Here is a 23,417-nt window from a genome sequence, read left to right as displayed (position 1 = left end):
TTTATTACATCCTAAATGTGTGCTCATACTTTAAGCTATATACTTCCTCTGTGGAAACTGTTGCTGATTTAAACTCAACCTGTTACTGTGGCTTCAACACTCCACACTGATCAGCTACAGTAACCTCAAAGGGTCAAAACTGGCTTTAAATACAAGGTGGAGACATTCCATGCCAGGAGAGGCAGCATACACATATTTTTATTTATCTACTTTATTCATGATTTTCTCATGGCCTGAAAAACAAACAAACAGGGACACCTTATGTCAGCTCAGTGTTAGTCAAGGTAACTGAACTCAGTTTTGACTTGTCTCTGATGAAACAGAAAATGGAATCTCTCATTGTCTCCATCTATTCCATATAACATGCAGTGGGATAAGCCTGTGTTGGTCATTCACAGCAGGGTGTCACAGGACAGTCACTCTTTATCAAGTGCTGCTTTAATTTCGATTATATACACATTTGCATTTGTATAAAAAATAAAAAAAAAGATTGCACACACAGAAACACACACACACACACACACACACACACACACACACACACACACAAAGCCGCTCTCCTCATTATTGCTGGTCATGAACACACATCTTTACTTCCATTATCAGTATATTGAGTAACACCTCTTCAAGTTAACCTTATAATTCAGCCACTTCACTTTATTATAATGTGATTATCAGAACACACAATCACTCACAATGAGACGTCCACTGAAGTATACCAGCTGTTACACTCACACACCCCTCCTCTCTCTCTGGTCTCTCTCTTAAATCCCCCCTAAAAACTGTCATCATTAATGCATCTGTTTTCATTCTTGAGAACTGGAAAAAAAAAACTGTACTTTTAGGGGGTTCTGGAAAATATATTTTAAAAGATCAAACTCTTGGCTATGAAAACATTGTAATGAGCCAACCTCCTGGTGATGACATTTTTTTTATTAAATGTAACAATGCAGCATAGTTGTAGTGAGCAGCCATTTTATTTTTTCAAATGTCTCAGAGTTCTCTTGATGTTAATCAAAATAGACATTTTTAAACCATAATTATTTAGCTTTTATTTAGAAGGACTACAGAGTTGACATGTTATGGTTGAGACACATCTGATAGAAATATTATTGAATGGATTTGTCTAAAAATAGAAAGTTTACCAGTGTTTTTTAAACTAGGAAGTGAGACAGGGCTCCTTGGGGTATAGCTAACCCTGTTTATGCCTGATTAAATCATGTTTTTGTGAAAATCTGAGAGAGTTAATGGAAATCTGTGACACAACTTTAATGGGCCAACATTTTAATTTGGAAAATTAATATCAAAACAAAGATTAATAAAATAGCATATTTTTCTACCTATTGTTATCAGTAGATGTTGTTAGTTTTAGATTTTGAAGCTTTTAACACGTTTATACTGTTTGAAGTTGTGAAGTCTTGTCTGGGACAACACAGTTTTCTGGCACATAGCAAGTTTAGAAATTAAAAAAATTAAAGCAAACCAAAACATTTCATAAATTATGTATATTTCATATTTATAAATCCGTAAAGAATATAATTTCATCAACAAATTGGAATCAGAGTGTTAGTATTAATCACTTTTAAAAGTTTTTTTGGTAGTACATGATTTGTCCCAATTCTCATGAATGGATAAATAGCTTCTGTGATCTTGTCTAGCGCCATCATCGGGTCAATGATTACGTTCGTCCAGTATTTTGGGTTATGACCTGTAGAACTATAGACATTCCCATCAGCCTCAGTAATACTTTGTATTTAATGTTGATTATCAAATGTTGAAATTCATGGCAGCTTCATTATGGTGAAGATAATAAGCTTTTATTAACACTGCTACATGAGTTAAAAAAAATGACTTTAGTACTAACTGCTGCTGATTGACTTTGTAGACTGAAAACTCTTTCTCTCTCTTATTGTTTCTAAATGTAGTTCTAAAGTGTTGACTGATGCAATGTAAAACAAAAGAAAAACTCTAATGGTTTTACAACCCTATGAATTTCACTTCATGTTTAAGTCGATTCCTTGAAAATTCAGTAATAACATCTATACATGTCTGACAATGACTTGACTTCAGCCCTCCACCACCATGCAGCAACCACACCCCCAACAGTTACTACAAACACCTGCACATAATGAATATTCCTCACACTCCAGGCACACACACATATTTTCAGATTTCTCACAGGTACATTTCAGTCTTTAATAAACAGATATGAAACAAATGAAGCTACCTGGATACAGTACATATGTAGTGTTGTTGTTTATCTGTTGTTTTGTAATCTGAGTCGATGCTTCATCTTTTCGGTGCTTGTCATGTTGTGTCTGTGTCCTGGATGGAGGTTGAAAAGATGTGTCCTGACATGGACCTGTGACATGAATTTGTCTTTCTCTACAGTAAACTGCAAATTAATACAAGAAAACAGACTTATATTATTCATCTACTATTTTCAGGGAACAAGCATTATACTGTGCTCATAACAATTTATAAGTACAGTTATATGCATTCATAAATATTTATCATGCTTTATAACAACATTCATAGATAATTATAAAACATTCTGTAATGACTTATATGGTGAAGTACCAGTGGTGAACAACTCTTAGTCACATAATACCTTCATATATTGTTATAAAACATTCTGAATGTATTTAGAATTGCGTGTAACTATAGTTTTACATTGCTATTCACACTGTGTAAGTATGTTTATAACGATACATTGCTATAGGCACAGTATATGTCTATAATTCATTACAGATGTGAGAGTTGTAGTAAGTGTTAATATTAGTTCATTTTGGAGGGAGATATTGCAGTTTCAGTGTTGCAGTGACAAAATGTTTACATTATAGATTCAAATGAATTTTATCTGAGAATTAATGAGGTGTATTGTATTCATAGCCTGGTTGCACAGTGGACATTTTGACTTTTTTTTGTCACAGCAGGAAAAACACATGTGGACTCAAAACAGTAATTACAGGTCAGTTCTATTAAGTGTCCCAGTAACAGTGACAGTGATCCAGCATCCACAATAAAAGATAAATAAATAAAAGAGACCTTCTCTAAGTGGGATGCAGCAGTCATTAATACACGTGTGAGTTTTCTGGTACGACATGTCAAAACATCTGCTGTGCAACCAGTCCATTGTTTTTGAACTGTTGAGAAGAAGTTTCCCTTGAAAGGCACACTGAAGTTTGCATCTTGTGTTTGTGTGTTTAAGGTTATGTTTATTATCCCTGAGAGGACAACAGCAAGACCAACCACAATGCAAACAATAGACAATAAATGCAATAAAAACAATAAATACAACAGACAATCACAATGTGGTGTTTAAAAGGCCAGTGGCAGCAGGGACAAATGAGTTTTTAAGACTTTTTGTTCTCCATTTTTGTACGATGTATCGGCCAGATGGAAGCAACTTAAACATTTCTCTCTCTGTGATTGGTGCAGGTGAGTCAGTACACCTTTGCCATGTGCAGCTACAGAGAGAAGAAGGCGGAGCCTGTGGAGCTCCTCCAGCTGGATGGCTACACTGTGGACTACACTGACCCCCAGCCAGGTGACTGCACACACATCACACAGCTGTGCAGGACATGACAGCAAGTAACACACTATTTTCACATAGACACAGGTATTACCAATGATACTAATTAAAGTCCTGTTCCATTCAGTGTAGCAGAGTCTTTCCACTGAGCTAACATGTACAGTCGCAGCACCCTGACTCCGTTTAAACTGAATGGAACAGAACTAATTAATTTAGTCATTGATAACACCTGTGTTTATGCTACTATTTCATGCCTAATGTCTACTGTGAAAAAGTTGTATCCCTGCACAGCCATAGTCCACTGTATACACACACACACACACACACACACACACACACACACACACACACACACACACACACACACACACACACACACACACACACACGAACAGGTGTTTTCATTGATGTGTGGTTAGTGGTCATTTTAACCTTTGACTTCCAAATTCTATTATAAATACCAGACTAAGAGATTAATGCATCTATTCTGTTCATTCATTTTTTTTAATAAATGAAATAACACAGAAATGTAAATTTTGTAAGATATATTTGCAGCCATCATGTGTAGTAAACCGTAATGATTGCAGATATTCACAGCAGAAACCATCAGTGATCTGATTCAAAATTTAGATTAATCTAGAATTACTCAGAGACTTGAGAAACACACTGTATTTTCTAAGATTCTAAACATGTTAAACATGTTATTTTAACATAAATTAGAATAAATTTCCACCTGGAACCATCACAAAAAATAATCATAGCCTATGGGAAAAGGCTGGAAATAAGTACAGAAATAAAACCAAAAAAAGTTGAAGACATTGCTTTGTGAAATAAGTAAGGGTACTTTGTCTCAAAATTTGAGAGCTTAAACACAAAACTTCGCTGAGTTATAGGTGCTGAGACAAAAAGTGTTACAACTGTCCCTGGTCTCCCCTACTTTATTTTTTATCTATCTGATCTAGTCTAGTCTAATGAGTTAATTATGTATATTTTAATGTTAGAAAATTGGAACTTGAGACCACGTGTGAATTTTTATTGACAGAGACAATGATAGTTGCTAAGCAACTAAGATGCATAGCCAATAAAAATACAACAGCAGGTACCCGCACCATTTTATATTTTAAAAATTAAACAGTCAAAATGACCACCTTGGCTGTTCTACTGTTTACACATAAATCTTGAACATCCCTCAGGTCTGGACGGGGGTCGGACGTTCTTCAATGCTGTGAAAGAGGGCGACACTGTGATCTTTGCCAGTGATGACGAGCAGGACCGGATCCTGTGGGTGCAGGCCATGTACCGAGCTACAGGCCAGTCACACAAACCGGTCCCTCCCACCCAGGTCCAGAAACTCAACTCGAGGGGGGGCACGGCGCCACAGCTCGACGCACCCATATCTCAGTTCTGTAAGTACATTTTAGCTGGTCAAGTTGCATTTTTTGGAAAAATATTTGAGCCTGAATTTATGAAATTGTTATATTTTCATATCAAGCCAGAAATGAACAACCCAAAGCACCTCAGAGTGACAGTGAGGGATTAGAGTTTTTACTACTGGAGCCTCACTTATATGGAGAAACAAATCTGACAAAACTAAAATTACATGAACCAAAATAAAATTAAGTGATTAATTTATAAAATGTTAGTTAAATTGATATTTCTGTTTTAATTTCTTTCTATGTTTACCTTTATATTAATACCCTATTTATTTACTTTCCCAGTTATGTTTACCTTAATTTTTTTAAATTATTTTTATTTTCTCTTTGGTCTTTACTTTTTAACATCCATTTATTTATTTATATATCTAAATATATATTCATTTGTTTATTTTTCTATAATTTGGCTTTGCATTTTTGCCCCTATTTATTTCCACAAACCTATTTATTTCTGTATTTTTTCTTTTTTATGTATATATATATATATATATATATATATATATATATATATATATATATATATATTTGCTGCATTTCTGCTTCATTGTGCAGGCAGCTGTCAAAGTGTGTTATGGGGTCAACCTTTTGCTCATTGATTGATTGATATCAGAGAGGGAAAATAATTATTATAATTATTAAATAAACAATTTAAAAATGAATAAATTTAGAAATGAAATGGAAATTACATGGTGAAGGTACTTAATAGTGAAATTAATACAAAAGTAAATAAATACAGAACAAATTAAAACAGAAATATCAAATTATGTACACACATTTTATAAATTAATTAATGCTGGCATTTATTTTTAATATTTTTGGTATATTTAATGGAGTATTGATTAATGTATTTCTCTTTTTAATTATATAGCAGTTTTGGTCCTCTGCAGCTTTAGGGTTTTTAGATGAAGATCATTCTTATTTTTACATCAGCGAATAAAAAGCAGCGTCTTCTCACTCACAGCTTCCTGTGCTCAATGTCTCACTCTGTCTCTTACTGTACAGTCGTCCTCACAACATTTTTTGACATATCAGCCAATGATGTCCTTACACTGTCCTATTCCTGTTCATGTTTTCAACTGTTAGTGTTAGTCTTTCTCTGTGTGCTGCTTGGCTCTCTGTTGTAGAACTGCTGTAGTGTTAAAGTGTCGGTGGCTTTGCTGTGTGTCTTTATGTTTCTCTGTTTGTTCCTTCCTTCTTTTCTTCTCCTCTTTCTTCTGTCTTCTTCTAAACCCTGACCCTGCTATCTTGTAGCTGGATTGAAGGGTAAGTGCTTTCCTCCCCTTTCTTTCTCTTTCCTCCTTTTGTTGTCCATAGCTCTTCCTCTTTTAACAACTTTATGTTTGTTATAATAAAAGTCACACTAACTTGTTTGTAAGTTAACATGCATGCAGAAGGGATTAGCTTTGGCTGTGCTTCTGTCTGCATATTTATCATCTGTAACAACAGGGACTGACTAGTTTCATGTGTCATGGATCAGCTGACAGAACTACTGCATCATAGGTCAGAGTTTAGTTTCATAGCTGTTGCTTTTTTTCACAAGGACTTCATGTTTGTGATTCCTGCAATGCTACAGCATGTCTACTTTTTAACATGATGCTGACACTACTATTTCGCAAATGTGGTGAAGTTTTATTCTCAGGAAGGTTAGGGTTAGGGGATATTTTTGTTTGATTATATACAAGATCAAACAAAAGTTGATGTAGAAGATCTGATGATTGAGCCTTTTGCACTTAGACCTCTTAGAGAATGTTTGTAATATTTTTCTTTTCATGTATGTTGTAAACTGAGGAGAATTGAAATGTTCAGCATACACAGAAGGAAGTTACCATGTCATCTAATAAAGGTCCTCTGCCTCACAAATGTATTATTTATCTATTTAAAGGGGTCATGTTATAGCTTAAAGCTAATTCATATCTGTAGTCCCTTGGCAGGTCAGCACAGTAACACACAAGGCATGCAAGACAATTCAAAGCTACAAAGAAAAGCACATAATATAAAATGATACAAAGACACACAATACAGTACAGAACTGCACAATAAAAAGTTTTACAAAGAACACACAAGACACACAATACTACTTGCATGCAAAAGCACAACACAAGTATATTCTTGTGAAATTAGTCCAGAGTTCAGGGTCAGTGAGTACAGAGCTGAGCTTTTTAACAGAGTTTTAAAGTTGGTTTTGACAGTATTAACAGAGCTGCAGCTCCTCACATCTTCAGGCAGGGCGTCCACTGGTTTGTGGCTTTTACTGAAAAAGCTGATTGCCCAAATGCAGTGCAGCATAAAGGTATGTTGCAGTCTCGTACAGAGTATATACTGAGTGAGTATACACAAAGTCACATAGTGGAGGAGGGGCCAAACCATTTAAAATGTTATAAACCAGGAATAAATTAGAAAATAATCTAAAATTCTCAAAGCTCAGTAAAGAGTATTTCTCTAGTAAAAAATGCACTTTTCATCCAAAGTTTCCACATTTGTTTGGTCTCATGGCTGTTTCACCAGCCTGCTTATGTGAAAGGATCATAGCAGGCAGAAATATCTTGGCTGCATCCACAGAGAGACAGTTTATAATATGTCTGAAGTTTACCAAGCTGTACTTTATGGTTTTCATCATTTTCTTTATATGCTTCCTAAAGTTCAAATTGATCCACAGTCACTCCAGAACATTTACCTTTAATATGAATATCAACATTAGGAAGTTGTACCATGGTAAGGCAGATTTACCTATATACTGCTCTTCCAATACTGATTCCAGTGTTGGACATGCTTCAGATACAGCTCAAAATGCTGGAGCAGATATTGGTATCATGTTATTTATTAGCATCTCTACCTTTATCCACAATTTTCTATCTATGGTGAATAATGTGTGGAAGTATTTTAGATTGAATAATCTAAAATACTTCCACACATTATTCCTTCAATAGTGATTGCCTGTGAATTCTGCTTGGAAGCAAGTACTCTCACTTTTCTGATACTATAATGAAGAAAGAACAATAATTAACTATTAGGACAACTTTTTTCCAGGTGATCTGTGTGTTGACACAATCAAGTCTTATTGATTGTGTCTATGATGAAATTAGCCCACTCATATTAAAACAGGTTATCCCAACTATCATAGACCCAATAACTCATATTTTTAAAACTTCCTTAGCTGAAGTATTGTCACAAATGACTTAAAAATAGCTAAAGTAATTCCCCTCTTTAAATCAGGTGATAGTAGTGTTTTATTAATTATAGACCAATTTCTATCCTGCCTGCATTTCCAAAAATACTTGACAAAAATGTCTATGAGAGCATAGTAGAACATTTAGATAACAATAACATTTTGTATGTGTGAATCCATGTTTGCTTCCAAATTGCTTCCTTTAGTCAGCGCTGTAAAAACTCTGTGCTGGAAGGCAAAAGTTTAACTTGAACCCAAACAGAAAGAAAATTCCAACCAACTGTGTCTGTATATCACAATGACTCAAAGAGCAATGGGTGCAGACCAGCAAACCCAATAAATGAAAAAGTGCTTCCTGCGTACGTTTGTGTAAGTGAATTTATTGAGAGAGCTGTTTTTGACACAACCACTGGAGTCCCACTGAGTCCCAGCAGCTGGTAATTACCAAGTTAAAAGTGCCAGGCTATGAATAATACAGTGAGGTTGCTGCACAATTAAATCAGGCAGCAATCAGTCAATGTTACCAAATAACTACTTGTCAGTTCACACCTGGATCGGCGCAATGAATAATATAACATCATGTCACCCACACACTCCCACCCCCCCTCGCTTTACTCACCCCCCAACCCAAAGCAAAATAGACTACATTAAAACACTGTAACAATAAAGACAGTGCAGAGATTTGCTTTCAGCTGCTGAGAGGTGAAAGTGATCTTCACAGTTTACTCTTTTCTTGTTATGATGACTGACAGTTTAATTTGTTTTGACATATGTTAGTACCATAAAACAAGATTATGATTTCATAATAAAGTTTGAGAGGCTTTGTGTTCTGTCAAATATAGTTTTCAAATGTTTTCACCTTTCTGCCTCTATTTTCTTTATTGGAGAAAGTGTACATGGACTGATGTGAGTTCTAATTCTAATGAGAGAAGGATCTCCTGCTTTTCCTATAATTTATATGAACTCTGTGAAATTTTGTAGTCCTAAAAACTTAAACTAAATTTTATGAATTACATTAATATACAGTTAATTTGTATGGTAACAAGGTTTTATAGGCTAGACAATGATTCTGAAGGACTTTAGGTTTTTATGGTTCTGTTTAGACAACTCAAAGTGCTCAGTTAACGTTAAAAGCAACACTTGAAAAATTGAAGCTAGTTTTTCAAAATAAAAGCATCCATATTATAACATGCTCAGCGGGGAGCTCTGGAATATGCAGGATTTCCAAAATAAAAACCCCGAACAGATACACACACACACACACACACACACACACACACACACACACACACACACACACATACAAGCACACAGACACAGATTTTCAAAATAAAACTTTGCAGCGATAACAAGGTCTTAACGGTCAAATTTTCAAACTAAAAGCACATTTCTATCACAATTAGTGTTTAAAGTCTAAAATATACTGCCACTGCAGCCTCCCAGTACATCATGTGACATGCGTCACCCATAATACACAGTGGAAGCACTGCACTGCAGTGCATCGACCACACACAGCATAGTGGACTTGGGATATTTCTCGACCTCAGCACCTCTGACCCTCCTTCTCTCCCCTCAAACAAGTGTGTATTGTGAGACTGAATTTCAGCCTGTGTTGGAGAACAGCAAGAAAGTAGTTTTCAGAAGTGTGTTCAGCTCTCAGTACTTCTGTAGCTTCCAACTGAATCTCTGTGGTTTGAAGTTCAGTTTCTCTTCTGTTTTGCTGTTTGTACTTTAAGATATCTTCTTTATTTAACTATTTTATGTTGACTTGCAGCTGGATAGGAGTAAGTTACTGCTAATGAAAACCCAACATTTACTTTTTTGCTGCTTCATAATTAAAGCTTTCATATAGCAACAAAAGTGGTACTTTTACTGTGAAGAATTTGTAAGAGACAAAACATCCAGCATCAGCTAAAGACAAGAGCACAAAAATTTAAAGATATAAATGCAGCACTGCTGAGAGGGTTGATGTGTTGAGTCAAACCGAGTCAAGCCAAATGGCACATGTGTATGGGCAAGGAGAGGAAGTTGAGCTGCCTGCAAGCAAAGAGCTGCAAGAGGAGCTGGGGTGCAGGCAGCGGAGAGTTTCTTTTAGGTGAAATTTCACGTTTTAAACATTCACATGAATCGTGTAGATCTGAGCATTTCACCACTTTAATTTTTCTCTGTGTAGTCACAAACTACTTAAATCTGCTCACCTGCTTTTCTCCTCATTTCTCTTCTCCTCACACTCTTACAAACACAACTCACAATTTGTTTTTTTTCCATAGATGTATTCACCCACGATTCATTGTCTGTGTTTCTCTGTCAGAAACTGTCAGACCTTCTCATAGCAGAGTGAACTGGTGATGGAGGCGTAAGAAAGCAGATTATTAACTAATCAGCTGCGTATGCCGTTGTCCTCTTGGACTGATTACAAACAATAGAAATGACAAAATTGGTCACAAACTACACTTGGGTATCCATCCAAATAATGCAGGAAATGCTGCAGATTGTAACATCACACTGATCACAGACAGGTCTGCTGTCTGGAGTTTGAGCGACAGGGAGAGAGGGTTATCTCTAGACGGGAAACCCAGACCCACGAAATATTGTGCAAGTGTAATTATTTTAACAGAAACAACTGTTAGAAATCTGTTGAGTTTTGAAAATCAAGGGTTCCCTTCTAGAAACAAATTGAACTAGGAGAACTCATATCTCCATCTACAGATGTGTTGAGTTTCAAAATAAATCAGTTGTTGGAAGCTGTGACAGAATTAGAAGAAGTATTTTCATGATTAGGTCTGTAGTGGATTGGTTAGAGAGGTCAGTTGTGTGGGCATCACTGAGGATCTTCACGAGTGTACTGACAGAAAGATGTAGATATGTTTCATGGTCAGTCCACAAAAAAGCCACGTGCTAAATAGCCCCGCGTGCTTTTGGCCATCAAACCCAGGACCAGCAGTGTGTCCGTCCGCTGCCTCCCGGTTCCTCTCTTCTGGATCTATAAATGAATAGCAGCCATCAATCATTGTCAGGGCCGTCCTTCCCCAGCCCAGACGGACGGGGGTGACTAATGTCACTGCATGTTACTGTCCAGCCCTCCCGCCTCCACTCCCGCTCACTCACATCAAACAGACCTGACAGGCCACCAGCTACAGACCAAAGGGGCACCACAATGTCACCTTTTTAGATTTTTGGGGGGAGGGTTGGTGGGAGGGTGACTTGTTGAGGGGACACAATCAGCTCCCAGCATCCCACTCTTTGTTTTGTTTGTTGATTGACAGCTGGGGTGCCTTCGTTGGGCAGTGAAGAGGACGTTGGCTGACAAATCTCTTGATTGCTGTGTAGCTCAGTATAACCTTCATTCACATCTGTCCCAGGTTTGTCCTGACTGATGAACAGAGTTCATCAAAGACACTCAAATAAAATGGCTGACTATAAGAATAGAGCACTCTGTAGTAAATAGGGAGTGATTTTGTGATCTGTAAAGTTATCTGAAAATAATGATGAAATATTCTCTGTGATTGGATTCAATAGTTAGGGAGCTGGTTTACCAACTGGGCAAAGCATGGAAATGCCCAATGGCCCCAGAGCTCAAGGAGCCCTGAATGTCCTGGGCTTACCTTTGGAACTGTTTTTAGTAAAGTGATTACTTGTGGTTGATTATTTGTCATTTAGATCAGGCTTACACTGTATATAATCAGAAATTAAAGTGAGTTTTTAATCAAATTAACCAACTGTCATACTAAAAAGCTGTGCTTGTGTCAGATAGTTGTCTGGATGTCAAAATATCTTTACTGTGCTGTGTACACAATGGGGGCTCAAAAACAAATCAGTGCTTTAATTGTGCATTAAATTCATATTTTTGGTCTTTGAAATAGGAAAGTTCAATTCATGTTCATGTGTTGTAAATGTTCAACTAGGATTTTGTTGCCATTTTACTACCATACAAGGGATAGATACCAATACTTTTAAACACATGCCATGCAGGCCACTAAGTCAGAAACTGGCAGCACACACTGCCATACATTACATCTTTAGATGTGTCAGATTCTAAACTCAGACATTCACTACTAAAGTTTTGTTGATGTTTTTTTTTATATATATTTCTGATTCTTCTGTACAGATCGTGTTTGCAGTTTGAGTAGATTTAGTAAACCCAGACTTTAGTAGCCCTGACATATCAGTAGCTAGCCAGTGATGAGCTGTTCTGTAAATGACGTGAAGGAATCGGGATGTTTGTGGAACTGTAACATGTTGGTGAAAGCCATCTCTGTGCTAGTAGTCCAGGGAAAGCTGATATAATACTAGTGATGAGCAGGCAGAATAGTGGGGGTTATAAGGTTTCCTTTGCTATGACAAATCAAACACATTGACTTTAGTTAGTATCTACTTCATGCTGTTTGAGTTGGCACAACATTGCCCAGCTTGTTAACACTGGACTTCTTAACGTATTGACATGTAAATCCAAAATCATAGAAAGTGGACAGAGCAGGTCCCCCCACCCCCTTTGTACCCCAGCAAAGCCTGGAGGAGGCAGCCTGAAGGTTTATGTGAAATTACAATCCCCGTCAACATTGCAAAATGAAAAAATAGACAGTCATTGCGCATTCACTTCTAAACACCCTGATGGAAGTATAAAACACCACCAGGAAAGCAAGTTTTATCTAAGCCGTCTGTTTTGTAGATAATGAAGATTAGTGTGGGGTTACCACATGTTGGGCTCATTGTGAGATGTTCAGGACAGCGATTAATTAGAGGTCATGGGGCTGGGGCCACCGACGCTGCAATGAAGTGGCATTAGAAATGGGGAGGGTTCATGAATGCAGTGGGGCGACTGTGGGATGGTATTATGGGCAATGCAGCTCTGCATCTTGGTTACACTTGAGTTGCAGGGTTAACGTGTGTGGCTTAATATATAACTGGCTTATTGATGGCCAGTTATAGTTGGTAGAGCATTTGCCACATGTACCGAAGCTGTGAGTCCTCTGCAGTGGCCGTGGGTTTGACTCCTGCTTATAGTCATTTGCCGCATGTCATTCACTCACTCTATCTCCCTCTTTCCTGTCCCATCTTCAGCCATCCTATAAAGGCATAAAATATAGAAAACAAATACATAAATAATCATCAGTGCAGTATTCTGTGTTCTGTGTGTTCTTGTCCAAAGACGTGTCAATATAAACCCATCCGCGGCTGTTTAAGATGCCGGAGTGACTTGTGCACTTCACATGACTTTCACGTTGTGAGTCTCTTAAGTGGCACATTACTTTTGTCAGACTTTCCTAATCAAGGTTATCGCAAACATGGTCGTATCCTGGTGCAATTTAATTAGGCTGTGTCTAGAAGGGAATCCTAGATCTGTGAAACTCTTGTGAGATTTGTATATGCTGTTTCTTTATTGTGCACGTTGTACAAACAAATAGCTTTTTATAATTTGACAATGCTGTGTTTAAGGTCTACTTAGTATCAGGGACAAAACAGTTGGTTGGGGCTCCAGCAAGATCATGGTTTGAGTTGGGGGTTCCCTTCTAGACATTCTGCGTCACACTACAAAGTGAACAGACATCTTGTGACAAGTTTTGATGCTGCTGTTTGTTCATCTTTTCTTTTTTCAAGTTGTCACTACTGTGAGAAACCATGAAGGCAATGCAAGATAAGGCAAGATTTGTTCAATATTAATTCACAAATCTTGAGACACTCAAACAAAGTGATGGTGATGGCTTTCTTTCTTTCTGTCATGCTTTGTCATTGTTTATGCTGCCAGCTGATTTCTATCACTCAACTAAAAGTTACATGATTTTAGAGCAGCATTTTGACTGACTGTTGTGAAAGTGAAAGAATTAAGCTTGGTTCAGTCAAAACAGGTGAAGCCACGAAGGCACTGTCCTTCACAGATTATTGATGACGTATCCTGAAGCAAGGCCATTAACTCTTGTGTTTATGAGTGCAACTATGCAGGTCGCAGCAGTAGAATGCTGCCAGTGTTTGTCATCATCCAGGTACTTGGAAAAAACTCTGACTTAAACCTAATAAGATATTCCAATGCTTTTGCATAGATTCATATTGACGTGTATAGACTTGAATGAATGAATATGCATGAACACATCATGACCCCCAGACCTCAGAACTGACCTTCAACCTCTGGATCAGCAGTCACTTCCTGAAAACCTGCCTGGAAAACTCTCCTGTCCACCTTAACTTTACCCAAAACTGGCAACCCTCAGGAAGGAGCCATAATGGAGTCAATGCTGGACACATGACGTAGTAACTGATTGGCACATTTTTCAAAATTGGATCACTTGTTAGTGCTGTTGCATCAAAACTGATATTTTCCATTTTTAACTTAAACTTGCAGTTAACTTGGACTCTTGTCATAAAAGTGTGTACAGCATTGCTCTATTGTTGGCACTTCATAAAATTATTTGTTATATGATATTTTGTGAGTGCAATGGCAAAATTTATTTTTGTTTTTCTACTACTGTATGACATTTGCCTTCTGTTTCTTTCTGTCTCTCTCTCTCTGTCTCCTTATTGGATGGGTAAATGGTTGTGTACAGATGCTGATCGAGCCCAGAAGCATGGCATGGACGAGTTTATTTCAGCCAACCCCTGTAACTTTGACCACGGCTCGCTGTTTGAGCTGGTACAGCGCCTCACCCTGGACCACAGACTCAACGACTCCTATTCCTGCCTGGTAAGGAAAGCCTTGATAACAACATGACTATCACTGTGTGAGACTGTGTAGAACTAGAGGAGTGAAGAATGAAAAAAAGGTGCTTGAGAAAAAAAAAATCTGTCACCACCACACACCTGAAGAATTACTGCATAATTGTAGGGTTGTCATTTTGGATAATCTGACATAGATTCACTTCACATTGTGTGTAAATGAGTAATGGATGGGAGGTTTTGAAATTGGTCCAGTATTGAAGGAGCTGAAAAACATGTGCAGTGCAATCCTTACAGGAAACTGTGCACCATGTCCACTAAAAGTCTTTGTTTTTGCCAGAGGCAGGCTCAGATTGTTGCCTCATGTATTCAAGTCATTAGATAAAAAAACTTGAGCAAATTTGGTCCAGATTAAAAAATATCTAAGATACCCTTTGAGACACTAGGGCCCTGTTCAGACCTGGTATTAACATGTGTCCTCCATGATCTGATCACTAGTGCTCAGCTCTAAATATGTGCGTTCATGTGCTATTACAATTTGTCTTCAGATGCATCCTGAGTGACCGCCTGTGATCAGATCTCACTCCCTTGCTCTATATGCAAATAAACACTTTTAAGTTCAAGGTCCATCACTGTCCATCGGGCCATGCTGAATTCCTCTATCAGCCCAGCCTGACAGGAGAGAAGCTCTGTGGTCTGCAGGCATTTTATAAATGAACTATGATCACGATTATGCACACTTTTACTCTTCCTGATTGTGTGGAAATCTCATGTATTTACATCATAGATGACAAAGGTATAGGCATTAATGACAGATTCAGACAGTAAAAGTGTGTATCCCAGCACACTGTAGAGCATCTCTTCTGTCTGCTCTTCTCAGCAACATCATGTCTTTTTATAAGGAGAGAAACACCTTAATGTATTGTATTTCATGTTGAATTTTTGTTGCAAAATGCACTGTTGTTTTTAACAAATGGCTAGCTGGAACAAATGGACAGAATGTTTTTTGCACAAAGAAAGACATTAAATTAGTGCACAACACTCCCTCTGAATGTGGTCTTACTGATAAGACCTCAAATGTGTCCAGAATGCATTCAGAACTGTCCTTAGAGCTGTCCACTTGTAATTGGGGGCCAGTTTCCCAAAGATATTTCAGACTAGACTAAATTTTACTAATAGATTAGTCTACTGCAAATTAGACCATTTCATAAAAATAAAGACTGCTTTGTTACCATGCCTTAGTGCCACCAACTGATCAGCAACACCCAACAACCAGAAAAAGGAAACATTGTAATGGAGCAAACAATGATTTCTGTGCATCTTGCACCATATTTTTGTATATTTTTTGAGCATCTTTGATGCTCCTCTCAGTGGTGGGATTAACACTGTTTGACTGCAGTTGTTTTCCATTTTTTTTGTATTGTTATACTCTTGGCTAAACTTAACAAGTAATAGTGTAAGTAAAATGTCCTTTTAATTGTTGAATCTCTCCAAAAGACACACACTTTCTGCTGGTGTAAACTGAGCTGAGTGGTTGGATGCGGTCACTCAGTTGGCCATTTTTTTAATTTTGAAAAAGGTCTTAATTTACCCAGAATTCATTGTGCCATAGTCCCACTTAAGATAGTCAAGAACTAAACTGTTTTGTGCAATGGATGAATTTAGATGTCTATCTGATGTCTTGCCATCTCTCAACAGATCCTAAGACACAGTCTCTCAGGTCACAGTCAAAGGTGTCAAAGACACAGATCTATGTTTTTATCTTTGGGTAAAGATATCAGCATTAGCTTGCAGTCTTGTGTGGTATTTGTATGTGTGTATTAGTGTGTTTACCTGACCAGAGGAGTGCCACAGCAGTGTTTGTGTGTGTAACCCACAGGGCTGGTTCAGTCCTGGTCAAGTGTTCGTCTTGGACGAGTACTGTGCTCGCTACGGTGTTCGAGGCTGCCATCGACATTTATGTTACCTGAGCGACCTGCTGGAGAGGGCGGAGAACGGCGCCATGATCGACCCTACCTTGCTGCACTACAGCTTCGCCTTCTGTGCCTCCCATGTCCACGGAAACAGGTAGGAATCAGACCTCTGGCCCGTCCTCCTTCTTTACTTTCCTCACAGGTACAAACTAGCCTCGGATGCTGAAGTGATTAAAACACACAATGTCATGTTATAATTGTAAAAACTGGAGTTGGAGCAGGGAAATAACAAACTAATGACAAACAAGTCAGTCCATACATACATGATGTAAATATGACCCCCTCCCCCCTTTGTTTTTTATGTTTTTGAGTTTTATGAATCTTGCATGTCTGTTGGTTTTCACTGCATGCTCACGTTTCCTCTTTCTTTTGTCTTTTTGCTCCTTTATAACATCCTTACCTTGTTTACTTTCACAAAATGACCATCCTCCACTGTTCCCACACCCCTGCAACTCTACACACCCACACCTAGTCAGCGCGTGTCTGAGTTGTTAAACTGGCCGGTATCTGAGGCCGAACTCGAGCGAGCCCTGTTCCCCTCTGCCCCTGACCTCCCTGCCCAAACTGCTAAGAGAGAACTCAAAATCATTGAGTTCATGAGGAAAATGGACCCCAGATCCCCAATTTTCACAGGAGCCAGAAGGTAAGTCATCTCATACCCTGTGTTGTACAGTCATACAAAGGGGAAACATTTTCTTTAAAAGGTTTTAGCCATCAGTTCTATTGTTAACTCACTAAAATCATCATCGTCATCAAACAGAAAAGATCTGAAACAAATCAAGTTTAATCCAATTATCAACACCACTTAATGTAATATAAAGGGACCATTCATCCCAAAATCAAAAAGACATATTTTCCTCTGGCCTGTAGTGTTTATCCATCTAGATAGTTTTGGTGTGAGGTGCAGAGCTCTGGAGATATCAGCTGTTGAGATGTCTGCCTTCTCTTCAGTAAAATTGAACCAAATGGCACACTTGTGGTGTTCAAAGCACCTTAAAAAAATGAACAATTCAAAGCTCAAATCCAGAAATCATCACTCGAAATAATCCACAGACCTTTTTGAGCGGTTTGAACTGCTCTTTTCTCATAGACAGAAAGATGATGATCGAGAGAACTACCATGGATGGATGGATGGATAGATGGATTCTTCCTCTATCATATGAAATCATCTGAAATTCATACAGTTCAAGAAAAAGTGTGTGTCCTGATCAGAGAGAATAAAAACTATGAAGCACATGGACCTCTCTTGAGTGACTTGCAACAGTCCTGTCAGCTGAATTGACTGGACACAAGCCAGGACAGGTTGTGTTACTAGTGTCTAGTAGTTTCGTAGTTTAGCTGATTTAAGTGACTTTCAGGCCCAGAACTTACAGCTTGTTCAGACTACACACTGGAGCAGTGCTTGTACATGGTGTGACCTGCTGGTTTTCATTTTGGCACCCATATTAACCAGTTAGAGCGTCCACAAAGCCCACTTGAGCAGTGCGACTCATGCATGTGTCACTCGCTGCTCCTGCCACTCGTCATCTCGAGAATCTGAGGCTCGCCTATTTTTTCCGTGTGATGCGCACAGTTCTTGGCAAAAAATACACATTAAAAATGATCTGTTGACATATGGACATTATATTAGAAACAGAACACCTCTCACTACAGTTTCTTTGTCCACATCTGTGCAGTATGTCACAGACATGAAAAAGTGCAGGGCAGTGTTTTTTTTTCTTTCTCTCTTTTCTCTTCTCCCTCTATCCATCTCTCCCTCTCTGAACAAGTGTGACAATCACTGATTGCATTCACAAAACAGCTCTTGTCTTCTCCTTGAACTCTTCTGCAAACTCTTTGTAGAAAGATAGAACTCTGAGCAGCTGCCTCGCAGCAAAAACGCAGCCTGTGGGGACACCACAGCGGTTCGGTGACGCACTGCTCCAACATATCGTGTGAACCAGCTGTAGTGGAGCTGCAATAAGAAACAAGTGAGAAGAACACTACCAATCTGTAGTTTGTGCAGTAAGTTTATGTTTGTAGCCTGCAGTTGGTCACTGCACTGAACAAGAACACAACAGCCAAGTGTTTTCTGTAGCTCTGACTTTAAACTAAAGAAGGTACAGAGGCATGTCGTTAAACTTGGTTTAGAGGGGCAGTTTTCAGTCAGACATCAGATGATGTGATTCCTGATGTGACACAGGAGTGATGTGGCTTTCTTCCAGTATGTACTCTGTTATCTAAGTTGCAGTATTTACCTCTTGTCTAATCTGCTGTGATGTCTGAGGACATCAAATCTGTCAACATCACAGTCAGCCGTCTGCACATGAAGCCTAACAAAGATCGACGAGGGCCACTCCGGCGCTGAGGGCAAAGGTCGGGGAGGGCTGTCTGTCAGTGCCCCCCTCCCCTGCACCTCCTCCTCCTCCTCCTCCCTCCATCCCTCCAACTTACCCCTTCCTCTTTACATCCATCCATCCATCCATCCATCCTTCCCTCCTTCCCTCCTTCCCTCCCGTCCTGCTGACAAACAGTGACTGAGGACTGAGGCCTTTTCTGATCAGCATGGTCAGATGGACAACACTCGCTCCAAGAGAAACAGAGAAAAAAAGAGAAAGAGAGAGAAAAATACTATAGACGGCAAGTATGACAGGAAAAGGAGAAACATGGAGGTTTTTTTCTTACTAAAAAATGGGCATATGCACAAAGGAGTTTGGTTCAAACACAGGCATCAAATAGTTGTCTCCTGCTGCCAGAGGACAGAGCTCAGATCAGTTTATTAATAATAGTTGAAATTAATATATGTTCATGTAAATTTAGTTCTAAAAATCGATTTTTATTTTCTTAAAATCCTAAAATAATGATCTCCACATCCACGTCCACACACATCAAACAAAGACCTGCTCTGCCAGGCCAGCCATCGTGCCTGGAGGTCGAGGCATGACAGGTTGACAGGTTGTCATGTGTGACGGCCGAATGTCTCCGCTGCCAACGCTGCTGCGTGTGCCCCAGTGCACACACCTCATCCAGACCACCACCGCCCCCTCCCCTCCACCCCCACCCCTTCTCAAACAAACACACACACATGCACATGCAAACACCCCACCCCCACCCCTGCCTCCTAATAGCCTGCTGGCCTGGAGGTGTTGGTGCACCAAGTTGGACTCGGTTGCCCGGTCGCCTGCTAAAGTGTCAGGATTTGACTTCTGTCCAGCTAAATGTCCACTCCATTTAGACAGACTCTTTGGTAGGAAATGGCCCTGAAATAAACCAATAATATATCAGCTGCTCTTTATTAGGTATAAAATAAAATAAAACCTAATTAAATGACACTGATGATGAATAAAAATTTATTTAAATTTAAATTTAAACTGAAGAATATTGCATTGTGTATAGCTACAGATTTAAATATATATGAATCTAAAGAGCAAAATATTGAATATAGAAGTTGTTTCTGAAGTGAAAGAGTTAAAGTCCAAGGATGGACTCATGTTATATTTGATAAATGACTTGCATTTTCTACACAATATATTACCCATACACACATGCAGGGCGGTGCAAACATGTTGCAGCAGTTATGAAATTTATATTTCAAGACAGATTTTGATATTAAGTGTGTGTTGCAAATCCACAGCCATTCTCATAATTCTTTTTTCAGAATTCAGAATCCTCAGATTAAAGTCAGTATTCTAATAAAAAGGTCAAAAGTCTGACTTTAACCTCAGGATTGTGAGAATAAAGTCAGAATTATGAAATAAAAGTCAGAATTGTAATAATGAAGTCAAAAATCTTAAGGCCAAAACACTTTAAAGGCATACTTTCATCTTAGAATTCTGAGAATAAAGTCAAAATTACAAGAATAATGTGTTTAATCTGAGATTGAAGTCAGAATTTGTACTTTATTCTCATGATTTTGATTTAAATCTCAGAATTATGAGACAGACTTTTGACTTGAAAAATTTGACTTAAATCTAAGAATTTAAACACATTTTTCACACGTGGCCCTAATCCTCCCCGATACAAACTTTTAAATTATAGCCCAATTTAAAAGTTTTATTTTTGGAAAATAAATGAATATATTTAAGCTCAAATGTTCTTTGAATGATTTATGTAAGCAACAAACTGTTATTATTTATTTATTGATTAATTATTCTATAATTTCTCAATTGATCTCATAAATATTTTCTTGATCCTTTTGTCAGACCGAACAGAAAACCTGTAGTAAAAAATGTTCTGCCCAGATTCCAACTTAAATTCATTTGTCTTGATTTTCAAACTCCAAAAAGTTTCATGTCACAGGAAATTAAGACAGGCAACAAATATTCACACTGGAACCAGATAATTATTGGCACTCTTGCTTAGAAAAATGGCTAAAGACTGAAATGATTAATCAATTAAATGATCAATCAGTAATCAAAATAGTTTACTATTTTTCTGTGAGTGAAATAATTGATTAATCATTTAATCATTTCAGCTTCAGACTGACTCTGGTAATGAAAGTGTACAAATAAAGACTACACTCTCATTAATGGCAGCAGTTTGTTACACACGATCCACTTAAAGCTGCATTTGTGGATTTAGTGAAATAAAAATTGCAGGAGATTTCTACAGCCAACACGTCACGTGGTAATTTACCTCAAGGACTTGATGAGGTTGTCCGAGGCTGCATGTGAAAGATGTGAAAGTGTTGCTGGCTCGCCGTCTGTCTGTCACTGATGGCTCATTTGCTTGTTGTCGTCATCGGAGCTGTGAGGTCATGAGGTCAAGCAAACATGAGGAAGCTGCCAAGAAACAACGCGCGGCTGGAAGGAAAAAAAAAAGAGAGAGCCCTGCAGGACTTAATTAGTGTGAAATTTTCCTCTTTCATTTTCTGTCACAATGTTGAAAGGTGAGACGGCTTTTTACTGTGAATGTTTCTTATGACAAGTCCTCTCCAGTGTTTCTGTCAGGTTTTTAATCTGTGTTCCTAATGCACATGATCACCAGCCACAAAACAAAACAGAAAAGACGAGGCTTCAGGCTGTTTTTATTAACATTTTCTATGATGCCCAAATATGTCTATAATGCATTATAAACATGGGTTATAATCTGTAATCACTGTACAATTAGTTTAAAGAATCCCTAAATTTTCATAATGATTTATAACAATAATTAGAACATATTTTGAAGCATTTATAATGACTCACAAGGTCTACTGCTTAAAGAATGTTTATGTGAAACAAAAAGATGAATATATAATAATATATGTAATCTTACATTTAATATAGTTTTTTAATATTGTGCAATACTACATTTCAACATAACGGGCTGTATTATGTTCATTGTCATGTGCAATATTATTTTTCTACTACATTTATAGATTTTTTAAAATACTATGTGCAATATTACTTTTCATTATTATCATGCATAATTATGTTTAATTTCATAATATTTTTCCATTCATTAGCTGGTGCACTATAACTTATTATAACTTATTATTACCTCTCAATGTCACTGCCAATATTACTTTTCAATGTACTTGCCAATACTGCTTTCTCTGTTTTTCCTTACTTTTGTACTTCTGCTTTGTACTTCTATCTTACTTAAATTATACTGCTATTATTCTATAATACGATTCCTTTGCATTAACTCCTATACACTTATGTATGTATGTATGTATGTATGTATGTATGTATTATATATATATTCTATTTTGCTTATATATGATGAATTTGGAGCATTCCAGCACAAGAATTTCCTTTTTTCCCTAGGATTAATAAAGTTCTGTCTCATCTCATCTTATCTTAATAGCAGGGGTGCATTAATGAAAGTAACATTACTTCATTGGGAATTTCATTACTTTACTTTACTCCCAATGACCACTTAGAGCAGGAGTCTCAAACTGGCGCCCATTTACGGCCCCTACTCCCTCTGCCAGCATCAAGATGTCCAAAATATAATAAAATTTGGCCTGCAAAATGATTCTGTTTTATTTAATTATTTTTATAGTTGTTTCATACCAATTTAAAGCGACCCTTCATACCCATTTGAAATGAAAAAATAAATATATTCTGCACTTGATGAAAGCACAGACAAAACCAACAATGCTCAACTCACCATCTTCATCAGAGATATCAAAGACCAATTCAAAGTGACAGAAAAGTTTCTGAGTGTGTATCCAGTGCATCACAAACTAAAAAATATATATCTTGTGATTATTGTTATAAAGCAGGGGTCTGCAGCCTGTGGCTACAGCAGCTCCCTGCAGCTTTAACCAAACATTTAATGAAAATGAACTTGTTTTTATCATTTCATTTATCATTGTGGTAGGCCTAAAGTCATTTTCCAAAGGGAATATTCCAATTAAATGTAAAAAATGTAAAAATAATTTAAAAATTAGTCACCTGTACACTGAATAAAAACATTACTTTTAATATTATGTCAACTAAAATATGTGTCATAACTTATACCTACGCCTCAGTGCCTTTTCCTCTAAATTCTGCCAGTTGCTGGTCTTGAGTCTTTCTAGACTAACTATGGATGCCAAATTCAAACAAAGGAAAATAAAGAATTCAATATTTGCAGCTCCAGTAATTTCTTTTCCTTTTCTGCCAAATATGACTCTTTTGATAATAAAGGTTGCTGACACTTGTTATAAAGCATAATGAATATCAATGAGTGCTTATAACTATGATTATACAGTG

The 23,417-nt window shown here is 37.6% G+C and overlaps 1 protein-coding gene across 8 annotated transcripts in view; it reads left to right on the top strand.

Annotated features, from left to right (window-relative positions):
* cadpsa (Ca2+-dependent activator protein for secretion a) overlaps nt 1-23,417 on the top strand; it is a 261,922-nt gene that overhangs the window by 139,804 nt on the left and 98,701 nt on the right. For 7 of the 8 annotated variants that reach the window (XM_084726001.1, XM_084726018.1, XM_084725974.1 and 4 more), the window contains exons 10-13: nt 3,442-3,550; nt 4,729-4,941; nt 14,674-14,810; nt 16,662-16,849. In XM_084726001.1, the coding sequence (XP_084582127.1) occupies nt 3,442-3,550; nt 4,729-4,941; nt 14,674-14,810; nt 16,662-16,849 (647 nt within the window). Of the gene's footprint in view, nt 1-3,441; nt 3,551-4,728; nt 4,942-14,673; nt 14,811-16,661; nt 16,850-17,227; nt 17,399-23,417 lie in introns of all 8 variants that reach the window. The other variant, XM_084726010.1, reaches the window with a different exon arrangement.

This window comes from Lutjanus erythropterus, chromosome 2 (genome assembly GCF_056507025.1).
Source record: "Lutjanus erythropterus isolate fLutEry1 chromosome 2, fLutEry1.hap2, whole genome shotgun sequence".
Lineage (NCBI taxonomy): Eukaryota > Metazoa > Chordata > Actinopteri > Lutjaniformes > Lutjanidae > Lutjanus > Lutjanus erythropterus.
Note: the sequence above shows the minus strand (reverse complement) of the source record. Positions and strands in the feature narration are given on the sequence as shown.